An 11,931-nucleotide genomic window follows, 5' to 3' on the forward strand; every position below is an offset into this window, starting at 1 on the left:
CGACCTAGGTAGAAGTTCTAGACAAATCTCACTCACTGCATGCACACACTGCACTGGTCGCAACGTCGAAACAAATACACTGTGATCCGTGGCCGAGCTCTCCCGCTCCTTGTTGTAGAGCCGATCGAGAGCCTGTGCTGAAAACCGTACACAGCTCAGACTAGTCAGTAGGTGAGTGTTTCTGTGACTATAATTTATAAAGGCAATTTTCAAAGATAAGATCGACTGCTAACTCTTGTAGACTATATCCATAAATGTGACGCTTTCATAAGTTAAACAAATTACCTACGGCGCGAGTTGGTAATGCAATGGTATTCTGAAAATTGTAAATTTGCTTGGAAAAATGGACTTTTTAAAAGTTTTCTTTCATCCGTCAAAGATAATACTACACAGGTAGAGTGTGTGTGTGTGTGTGTATTTGGTTTTTTACAGACGTGTATCAATCAGATATGATTATTTACGTCTGGGGACCGACCTTTAACGTCACCATCCGAAAGACGTGACTCAGTTTCGAACCTGCGTCCTCGGCTGAATCAGTTTGTAACTTCCACTGTTAGCTGGATTACAGGCGCACGCCACAACGCCTATGGCTTCTATTGGTAAATCAATAATGATAAATTAAAATCGATTTTAGCAACTGTCTACACAGGTAGAGCAGTGCATGAGCACGAAAGTTCATGTCTAAGTTGGTATTTGAAAATTGTCTTAGTGGTCTAATTATCATCTCTAAGCTTCTTCCATTCGAGAATTGGCCTCTTGAATAGAGTGTTTTTTGTACTTTATCTCTAGAAGGACCACCTCCACCTTATCTTTGAGTAACACACCCTTCTTTTGAGACCGTACCAATTTAGATTACTTTTTTATTCATTCATGAGGATGCATTTGCATGTTAAAGGTACATGTGGATTAATTTCTGGCATGAATAAGAAATTACATGTTGTATATTGTCTTTGTGCTACCAACTGCAATTAATTACTGAGCAAAATGATTCCTGCTTTTGTGCTTGAATCAAAGCGCAAATTGATGTGAAATCAATGAATTTTATTTGAAGCACTAAATACAATTATTGAAAAATAAATGCGTTCTTTCATTTCATGAATCCTGAAGGCCAAACTGTCAAATAAATATTGTTCACACTTGTTTTTTAATATAACAATTTTTGTATGACCTCAATGAGATTTGTAATGCTATTTTAAAGAGATGTTTGTCACAATTAAATCTTGTTTATGTATGCTGTGGTTAACGGCAGCAGTTTCCCACAGGTCTTTTTTTAAAGCATATTTTCAATTGTACTGCGTTTCACATCTGTGTATCTTATAACATGCAGATATAAGTGGGTATGCATATAACCATTGTTACGGGCAGCTACTTCTTTCATTATTTCTTTAAAAAACTACTAGAGTAAATCGTCATGGATTACCCAGGCATGTGAGACTGAGTCTTATGTTTGTAGTAATCACAAGCAGGGCTCAAATTAATTTTTTGTCCACGGGGGCTCTTCCCCCCAAAAAAGAGCCCCCGTGAGCCTTCTCACGGGGGCTCTTTTAGTACTGACGGGGGCTCTTTGTTATACAAATGTCCATTGAATTGGTACATATGATACTCCTCAATTATTTGCTATTTCATCATTATCACTTTAATCAGCATTTTCCCTCTTACAAATTTACAAGCTACATAGCTGTTACTGACTTTCATCCCGTGATGACATTCTCTCGATTTTTTCCCGTTCTGCACATTATTTGCTCCTCATTATTCGGAGCAACCTTTACATTATTTCTTTACTGAGCCGCGTAGCGGCGAGGCGATTTTGTGTGTGTGCTATTTTGGACAGGCGCGGATCCACGGTCCGATTCTACGCCCCCCCCCCCTAGCCTCCCAAACCGGTAAAAAAAATAGGATAGTAACGTAAATTTTACCTTAAAAAATTAAATAAAAAACGCCCCCCCCTGACCTGCCAGTGACACAAATGCGGCATCAAAATATTTGTGCTTCTCTGACCGTAATTAAATGCCTAAAACCCCTGAACCCCCCCCCCCCCCACACACCAATTTACGCTCGCTACCCTCTACCTGATCGTAAATACTTTAGCCCCCCCCCCCCCAGTCCCCCACTTTGATAAACGTTCCGCGGGGCCTGTGTATATATACGCATACAACACTGATCTTTATGATGTCTTTAACGTGACATAGCTTCTTCTCACCTTGCAAACGAGAAAGAAAACAAGGTCATTAAAAGGGATTAAGCAACAAATAATGATTGTGATTCAAATTGATACGAATATTTGTTTAAATAAGCACTGCTATTCACCCGAATCTTCTTTGTAAAAACAACTTTTACAAATCTCAGCCATGTTTACTGAGTTGAGACGTTCCATTCAATGTAAAATACTCATTAAAGAATACACTTCTCCTAATCTGAAAGTGATCTTACAACACAGTGGCAGATTTGCATGGCTGAGATTTGTAAAGGTCGTTTTTACAAAGAAGATTCTGGTGAAAAGCATTGCTTATTAAAACAAAATCCTTGCACAATTTGAATCACAATGATTATTTGTCGCATGATCCTTTTATTAAATAACCTTGTTTTCTTTTTTGTTTGCAGGGGGAGAAGAAGCTATGTCACGTTAAGAAATCATAAAGATCAGTTGTATTATGCGTATATACATATGATACCAGAACAAAATGTTGATTATCAGAATGTCATTTTGGAATACCTCTTTACAAATACCACATTGTCTTTAGCCCGTATTAGTATTGGTATGAGCCAATGTAAAGCTATTATTCTTTATTTAGTTCAGTATAATGCTTTTCCTCAAAAATAGTTTTGCTATTTTGTTAGGGTTGAGACGCTAAGAAATGGTTTCAAATATACATTACACAAACCCTGAACCATTGCAAAATGATGGTGGTTCTCTCTCTCTCTCTCTTTATTTTAATCATGCATTATCAACTACATATAAAGCAGCAACCAAAAACTTAGGGTTATCTGAGATAGGTGAAAGTAAGAGTTAAAAAGAAAGTCATGCTAAAACGGGGCTTTACCTCCCCCCCCCCCCCCCTGAAAAAAATATAATAGATTAGTGGTCCTCCTGTCCAGCATCCCCCCTCCCGCTTTAATATTCACCGGCCGGCTGAGTAGGCGCAAAAATGTTCCCAAAAAACTGGACCCCCCTAAACAAATATATGTGCATTTATCCAGCCCCCCCCCGCTCATTCGCCGATAGCTGGCTGGCTGATTCGCCGCTAAATATTTTCTCAAGATTTGGTCCCCCCCCCCACCTCTTGCCAGCGGCTGGTTCGCCCCTGATTTTGGACCCCTGTAAGTGATGTTTTCCTGGCATCTACTTACATGCGAAGCATCGTCCACGAGCCGCATAGTGGCGAGGCGATTTTTGTTGTTGTTGCTATTTTGAACCCCTGTATTGTTTTCCTGGCATCTACGTTTTTCTATGCACATCACATTTTCACTTGGCAGCCCAAGGGGGCCGGGGGGGGGGGGGGGGGGGGGGGGGGGGGGGGGGGGGGGAGGAGGGGGTTATGTGTGTTACCAAAATGTCCGGTAAAGGGGTACTTTTCGTGCGACAAAGTCCGGCCCGAGAATTGTAAAAAAAGGGGTGTTTTAACTTTTCACCCAGAGATTTCTTTAAAAAGGGGGTGTTTTTTTGGACTCCTGAGAAATTATTCTGAATTTAGGTGGGTACATTGAGCATTTTTCATGAATAAGGGGGTCTCCAAGGCAGAAAAAGCCTGCGAAAAGCCCGCGAAAGAGGGGTTCGGAAATGTTGGCAGTCCTCAGATAGGGGGTACTTTCAAAAAGAGGGAACAAGCATAATGCGTACCCTAAATAACACTGAGTGGGGGGCCGGGGTTTCTGCCCTTGCGCGATCGCCTCCAGCTCCAGCAGACATGGCGCGGCAGCGTGCACACATACCGTTACTAACAGCGCAGTAGGCCTATAACCACTGCTGACGGCGGCACTGCACTGCGAGCTGAATCGGTAATAATAGGCCTACTCATAGAACGGTAAATCATGCACGCTAATCTAAGTTCTATTTAATTGGTTTAAGGTTTGAAAATTGAAACTCAATATTGTGTTAAAGTTATAACAGAAAAGATAATCTTTATTTTATAATTCCACGGGGGCGATTTTTAATTTTGCAATCGCCCCCGTGAGCAACCTGACGGGGGAGATTATGTAGCTCACGGGGGCAAATCGCCCACCGCCCCCGTGTATTTTGAGCGCTGATCACAAGACATTGGCTTTACAGCTCTTCCCCCTCAAAAATAATAAATTATACTAATCTTTATCATGAAAATGTGCAATAAATGAAAATAGGACCCATTTCTCTTATTTTTTTCTGAAAGGGAACCTGCCCAGTGAAGAAGTATTTGTATTTTTCTTGAACTATTTGTATGGTCTTTTTCAAGCAAGGACTGAAAGCTTTAGTTGCCCACAACTGCAATACTACATGTATACTTTGTTTTTGTGTTCGTGAATTATCAATCATTAATGCGTCAGTGTTTTCATTTCATTCCTTGACAGAAAGTCTTCAGAAGCAACTTTCTGACAGCCTGTCTTACATGTACTTAGCAGTACTTTCTGAATAAATATCTGGGACAAGAGTAGCTATAAAGCATGGGGCAGGCGGTGAGGAGGATTCGTCGAGAGCCGAGCCTGACATCATGGAACGTAGTTGGAAGCAGGAGCTACATGAGAAGGTTTCCCAGCTTCCTGGACCCTCATCAGAAATTTCCTGACATCATCAGCCTTCCTCCCGAGATAGCACTGATGGTGCTGTCAAACCTCACTGCCACCGACCTCTGCCTGGCGATGACCGTCAATGACTTCTGGAGGGAGCTCGCCAGCGACGAGATGCTGTGGCAAGGGTAGGTCCAATTTCAAAGCTAAAATCTGTGATAAAATGTTACTGTGAGTCTGGACCTAGAAAGTATGCCTTATGCCATTTATAATTAAGAGTTTCTGGTCTACCAGTACATGATACATAAATGAACAAGTCAATCAAAAACACTATCAAGGTTTTGAACACTGTTATCTAGACGAGGAGGATAACATTGATTTTCAAAACAATAATTTTTGTAAAATGAGGTAAGTATTTAACAGATAAAATATGTACCGGTAACATTATCTCTTTTGTATGACCTTTGAAGGGTCACGTCCACCATGAATACAGAGAGGGAAGAATGATTTAGGATCATAAATACGTAGGTGATCTTTCTATCATGACTGCATTACATGTGAGGTATTTGACCATTTAAAAAACAATTGCTGTGGCAAAATAAAATGTGATGAACGAGCTACTCATACAGATGTGTACCGGGTAAGTACACATAGGAACTTTGATTGTGCACTGCCTCTTCTTTCACACCCACTCGCCTTTCATTTACATGTGAAATAGTTTTCAAGTTTGCTGCAGCATTTTATGAGGCTGTTTTCCAAATGCTGTGTAAACAAGCCTTGATACTATTTTGTTCCATTTCCTAGTGTTACCGTACTTCTTGTCATGTATCTGTACATGTATTCAGAAAAAAGCACCAAATTTGGCCCAGAGGTAGATTATACCATTCTATTACGATTTCTGCCGGACGCCAAGAAGGGCGCTCTCTGGGACAGCCATATTGGGCAAATCCAAAATGGCCGCCATCTGGTCAAGCGTAGTTCCAAAAGAAAAAGCGCTTGTATGATAATAGTTTATATATTTATAGGGTATTGGGGGTCAGAGAATCTGATTATAATGTTCTTTCATTCATTTGAGGTCTGCTTGGGGCTGCCATACTGGTCATATTGATCAAATCCAAAATGGCCGCCATCTGAGTTACAGGTCATGTATAGTTTCGAAAGGAAATGGGCTAGTATGATGAAAGTTTATATATAAAGGGGCTTTTCGGGGTCAGAGAATCTGATTTTGATGTGCTTGTATCGATTTGAGGTCTCCTTGGGGCTGTCATGCTGGTCATATTGGCCAAATAAAAAATGGCTGCCATCTGAGTTAAAGGGAAAGTCCACCCCAAAAATAAGTTTGTTTCGATAGAGGCAGAATAATAAGAAAATCAGGTGAGTGAAAGTTTGAGCAAATTCTGAATGAAAATAAGAAAGTTATGAATTATTGAAGTTGTGATCAATCAAATACAAATTGGCAACTCTGTGACTTATCATACGAGCTCTCCTTCATTTGCTTTGTGCATAATATTCCATAAAATCATGTTTTCTTCGTTATTGATGACGGAATATATATTTGTTCCTTGCAGGGGGAGTATAGAAACATATTTGCAATTATTATATTTAGGGTGCATGTATGGTTGAAATTTTTCTTGAGGGAAAATGAAAATTTTAGATTTTTTTAGTACTGAGCAAATGGAAGTTGAGCTCGCATGATACGTCATAGAGTTGCCAATTTGTGTTTGATTGATCACAACTTCAATAATTCATAACTTTCTCATTTTCATTCAGAATTTGCTCAAACTTTCACTCACCTGATTTTCTTATTATTCTGCCTCTATCAAAACAAACTTATTTTTGGGGTGGACTTTCCCTTTAAAGGTCAAGTGTAGTTTCAAAAGAAAAAGGACCAGTATGATAAAAGTTGATAAATTCATGGGGTTTCCGGGGTCGGATAATCTGATTATGATGTTCTTTTATCAATAAGCGAGTTCGTAATTGCACACTCTGCATGCGCCAAAATCGGGAACAAACTTTTACAAAGGTCACATGAACATAAAGAGAGCTGAGAGAGGAACTGTAATTTGTTTTTGTGTGCTGGCCTTTCCTTTGTGAATGATCACATCTGACACATCAGTCACCGAAAATCATTTCTGAATGTCGAAATTGGTTCTTTATAGTAAACTTTACTTGGAATCTGGTCATCGGTAAAGTATTATCGGCTTTATCGTGATCCAAGTCCCCAGGGATCCATAGACACTTTTTACTCTGAAAAAACATTTCTAACTTCCAAAATTGTATTCACCAAACCGCGTGTTTAATGGATTATTACTTTATTTAGTCAATCCAATTTATCTAGTAGGCCTATTAAAGTCATTCACTATTTAGAATAAAGCGAACTATAATTTAAATTTATTTAGTCAAGCATTGATTAGGCTGAATAAATGAATATTATATTTATTAATTCACATTGCCTTTAACGATTATTGAAGACGAAATATAACTTTCATCATTAAATTTTGTTTTAAATGATATTACTGATTTATTTATTGATTGATTTATTGAACACTCTTGTACACGTCATGTGATTCCTGACTGAACTAAAGGTTTAATTATGATTGCAGCATGAGCTAAATCCAGCTTTTTGTGTGCCAATATCTTAAAAACAAATGGAACAAGCTGTTTATTTCTTTATTCATGGTCTATTTCTACTGTTTATCTATTTTCATTGCCAACCCTCAAAAACAAATTTATTATGCATTTCACAGAGGAAAGTTTGCATAGGAGAACTAAATATATATATATATATATATATATATATACAAATTATTTATTGGGCTTATTTTGCTTTCCAATAAATCCATACAATATGGCACAGCTTTAGGGGCCTGGCAGAGCCCAGGATGCCCGAGTTTATTTGACTTTCAAGAGAAAATGTCTCTAAGATATAAAGAGAGGTTATTTCTTAAATGAAGTGAAAGGACTCTTGAAAATAAAATAGCCATTTCATTTCATTTTAGAAATAAACTCTAATCCATCCCTTGATATTTAAATTGCATTGCTCCTACTTTGTGCTTTTTTCACACTCTCCCTGATCTATAAAGGGTGCTTTCTTTATTTGATCATCAACAGAAGCAAAATGCTAGGCCAAACTTTTCGAAGCATGACCAGATCTAAAGTATGCTTAAATGGGAGCATTGATGTATGTAGAAAAAACAGTATTAAGATCCCATGCAACGCTTTGAAATGTAAAGAAGAATGAGAAAAATAAAGTTGAGATTTAACCTTTATGTCTAGACGTTGCTTAATGCATTTCGTATTGGTATTATCTCCCATCTGACAGTGATTATAGACGTTATTTATATGGATAATAAAGATAAAGCTGTCCGTGTCTTTGAATGTAATGCTTCAAAACAAATCGAACAACCTGTTTATTTCTTTATTCATGGTCTGTTTCTACTATTTATCTATTTTCCTTGCCAACCCTCGAAAACAAATTTATTATGCATTTCACAGAGGAAAGTCTGCATATTGATGAAACATATGGGCGCAGGCCAAGATTTATACCCACTCAAGTGTGAATTTGGCGCATCTTCCCTCATCTTCTTCAACCAGGAAATGGACTCCATTGTAGCCTTAGGACAGGATGGTGACATAAAATTGATATAAAAAAGAACTTCATAATCAGATTATCTGACCCCGGAAACCCCATGAATTTATCAACTTTTATCATACTGGTCTTTTTCCCTTTGGAACAACGCTTGACCTTTAACTCAGATGGCGGCCATTTTTTTTTTGACCAATATGGCCAGCATGACAGCCCCAAGGAGACCTGTACTTGATACAAGCAACATGATATCCAGATTCTCTGACCCCGAAAACTCCATAAATACATAAACTGTTATCATTTTTGCTTTTTTCCTTTTGGAACTACTATTAACCTGTAACTCAGATGGCGGCCATTTTGGATTTGACCAATATGACCAGTATGACAGCCCCAAGGAGAAATCGATGAAAGAACATCATGATCAGTTTCTCTGACCCTGAATACCCCATAAATATATAAACTTTTATCATACTAGCCCATTTCCTTTCGTAACTACACTTGACCTGTAACTCAGATGGCGGCTATTTTGGATTTGACCAATACTACCAGTATGACCCGAGGAGATCTCAAATGGATGAAAGAACATCATAATCAGATTCTCTGACCCCGAATACCCATAAATATATAAACTTTTATCATACTGGCCCATTTCCTTTCGTAACTACACTTGACCTGTAACTATCAGATGGCGGCCATTTTTGGATTTGACCAATATGACCAGTATGGCAGCCCCAAGGAGACCTCAAATCGATGAAAGAACATCATAATCGGGTTCTCTGACCCCCAAAACCCCATAAATATACCAACTATTATCATGCAAGCGCTTTTTCTTTTGGAACTACGCTAGGCCTTTAACTCAGATGGCGGCCATTTTGGATTTGCCCAATATGGCATACCCAGAGGGTGCCCTTCTTGGCGTCTGGCAGAAATCGTAAAAGTATGTTATAATCTACCTCTGGGCCAAATTTGGTGCTTTTAGAAGAATCTGCACCAAACAACCCCTATTTAGCCCTAACAGCCCCAACGTATACCGGTAGATAGAATGCACTTCACAAGCCTTTATTTTGCCATCAGGTTATGCAGGGCTACTTGGGGATGTGTCACGGCGTATGAGAGAGGAAACGAGGATAACTTCTCCTGGAAACGTCTCTACATGACCCTAGATGAAGCCACGCTCACATTCAATGCCAGTGCAGATCTGGTAAGAAACCAAAGAAAATTACTTTATCCAGTTTGGCAAGTCCAATATTTCCTTTTTTCTCAGACTTGTAGATTCATTCAGCTTTTTTTAATGGCCAGGGCCCCACACTAACCTTGTTTGAAGGGGTCCAGAATTAATTTAAAGTCGGTATGCATATGCCCTATGTGAAGGTTCTATATTTTGGGGTCCAGACAGTGGATTTTGGGCACCTGTAATGGGACACAAAAAGTGAGGATATATGATATGTATTAAAATTAGAAGCCAACCATCTCTATTTTGTATTCCTTCAGGGGCTTGAGTACTTATTTAGCCATCAGCTGATCAATAATGATGTTGACGAAATTGCCAAGTTTATTCACACTACCAACAAGCTTCATCGTAGAGGCGTCAGGGACTTACTTTCAAGGAGGTAAGCTGTGTTTGAGTGGTTTAAAGGCCAATTTTAGTTTTGTTTTTTGCTTTTAGATGATAAATAGCAAGATAGTAGCAATACTCAAGTTTTTTCCTCAAGTGAAATAATAAACAAGCAAGAGGCAAAAATTAGTTTATAAACCTGGCTTAGAATATCAACCTACGCTACACTCGCTACACACATGTAAAACCTATTAAGGTTGTGTGCACGCAACACATAGGCTATCACGGAATGAAGCACTGACATTGTTGTTGTAAGCTGTCGGAGTTGGAGGGTCCCAGCATAGGGTAGTGTATAAGCCTTAAGTCTTTCTTTTAGATATTTACACTAAAAGTCACTGATGGACTTTTAAATGATTTCGCTCATGTATCTTTTGATACAAGGAAAACAATGTGAGACTAGATTTTACTTTTTCCCCACCAAAACTGTCAAAACTGTCTGTGAGCTTGACATGCTTAGCTGGAGATGTGAAGGTCGTTAGGTTCATCTCTCGGCATGGCAATTACATTGTTTTGTCAATTTTGTCCCGCAATGTCGTAGAGGGATGATATAATTTCACAAGATAAAAGAGTGGCAATAATTAGGATTTCATTATTTGCTGTTCTACAGAAATAATACAAGCAGCAAGTTTTATTAGTAATTGCCCTGTAGTGCCTCTCGAGTGCAATATCATGATCAACCATTAGGAATTATATCATGTCAAATATGTCCATTTAACAATACTAGGCAGGACATCTTGGAGGTGATCATTAAGCTGGACGACTACGCCAACAAGTTCCTTCCTAATGCTCTCAGGACATTCTTCTCCAACGTTGACTCGCCTAGTGTGAGTGGCAGAGACCTTAATGAGCTTCTTCAGAAGTTTGCAGAGAGATTCATCAACTGCAACCCTGACTGCGGCATGACAAAAGGTACGGATTTCTGCAATTTGATTCAGGAAGTTATAGACTGCATTTATTGACAACTTTGAAGGGCAGTGGGGTACGGTTAATACTATTCCCAAGGTGATCCCGGAAGTGTACTGTACCCTAAGATGAAGACAAGGGGCGCAGCTCAGTCTCAAGATCACAGAGAATCTACAGGTTAATCATGACCCCATCCACAAAAGATAATAAATGAATTATTTAATTAATAAATGAATAAGTAGTCAATATTTGTTTTATACACTGAGCATCCCCTTGGATTAATACATGCACAATACAGAGCTGCCAACCAGTACGATTTTATCATATTTCGTACAATTTTTAGAAGTAAATACGACAGTACGATTTTTCCTAAAAAAATAGCCCATTAGCCCAAATAGCATCTCACATCGGCAATTTGGGGAATGTCATTGGTTCATCAAACATATCAGTCATGATGAAATCATGCTTATTCAACCATTCGTCCATTAAAAAATTTCTTCCTGTATGTAGGAACTTATGCAAATTGGAACCCCCCCCTCCAAAAAAAAAAAAAAAACGCATTTCCGCAGTGAGAAAGTACTTATCGATCGAAAATAGGATTTTTTTTGGAAAATAATAAGATTTTTGTTCAGTTGAGGTTGGCAGCTCTAAATACAAATGAAGCTAATATTACCGGTAATGATATTATCACTATCCAATTTCTCCTTCCATCTTCCAATTTAGATGCCATTTGTATTCTGTCCTACTCGCTGATCATCCTCTCGGTTGACCTGACCAGCCCACATGTCAAAAACAAGATGTCCAAGCGAGAGTTCATCAGGAACGTTCGGCAGGCAACAACAGAGGTAGGGGATGAGCTCGCGGGTCATCTCTATGACAACATCTACCTTGTAGGCCACATCGCCCCACAGAAGTGGATTGAGTAGGGCCCCCTTGAAAACCTTGCAGTGACTTTTTCATACTGTTTTATACTCTGTAAACTAGATTGAACATATTTCTATATGTGTTGAGTCGATTTGAACGTAACCTGGTATAGACGTGAAGCACAGCTTGTGGCAGTGTTGTGATCGTGAGTATTTGTTTCAGCTTTTTCGCGGTTTGGCGGCTTTTAAATCACAGTGATTTAAAG

At 38.9% G+C, this 11,931-nt stretch overlaps 1 protein-coding gene across 1 annotated transcript; it reads left to right on the top strand.

Moving 5' to 3' along the window:
- Positions 1 to 85: 85 nt before the first annotated feature.
- LOC580621 (F-box only protein 8) lies at positions 86 to 11,931 on the top strand. The gene is made up of 6 exons (XM_780669.4): positions 86 to 171; positions 4,543 to 4,886; positions 9,359 to 9,485; positions 9,776 to 9,894; positions 10,624 to 10,808; positions 11,526 to 11,931. The coding sequence occupies exons 2-6, from the start codon at positions 4,636 to 4,638 to the stop codon at positions 11,726 to 11,728; spliced, it is 885 nt and encodes a 294-aa protein (XP_785762.1). The 5' UTR covers positions 86 to 171; positions 4,543 to 4,635; the 3' UTR covers positions 11,729 to 11,931.

This window comes from Strongylocentrotus purpuratus, unplaced genomic scaffold (genome assembly GCF_000002235.5).
Source record: "Strongylocentrotus purpuratus isolate Spur 01 unplaced genomic scaffold, Spur_5.0 spur5_scaffold_11, whole genome shotgun sequence".
Classification (NCBI taxonomy): domain Eukaryota; kingdom Metazoa; phylum Echinodermata; class Echinoidea; order Camarodonta; family Strongylocentrotidae; genus Strongylocentrotus; species Strongylocentrotus purpuratus.

Excerpts from the sequence above, each read along its gene's own strand:
- LOC580621 (XM_780669.4), top strand. The coding sequence starts at position 4,636 with ATGGGGCAGGCGGTGAGGAGGATTCGTCGAGAGCCGAGCCTGACATCA. Across the intron at positions 4,887-9,358 it reads GACGAGATGCTGTGGCAAGG|GTTATGCAGGGCTACTTGGG; the intron begins GTAGGTCCAATT and ends TTTTGCCATCAG. Across the intron at positions 9,486-9,775 it reads TCAATGCCAGTGCAGATCTG|GGGCTTGAGTACTTATTTAG; the intron begins GTAAGAAACCAA and ends GTATTCCTTCAG.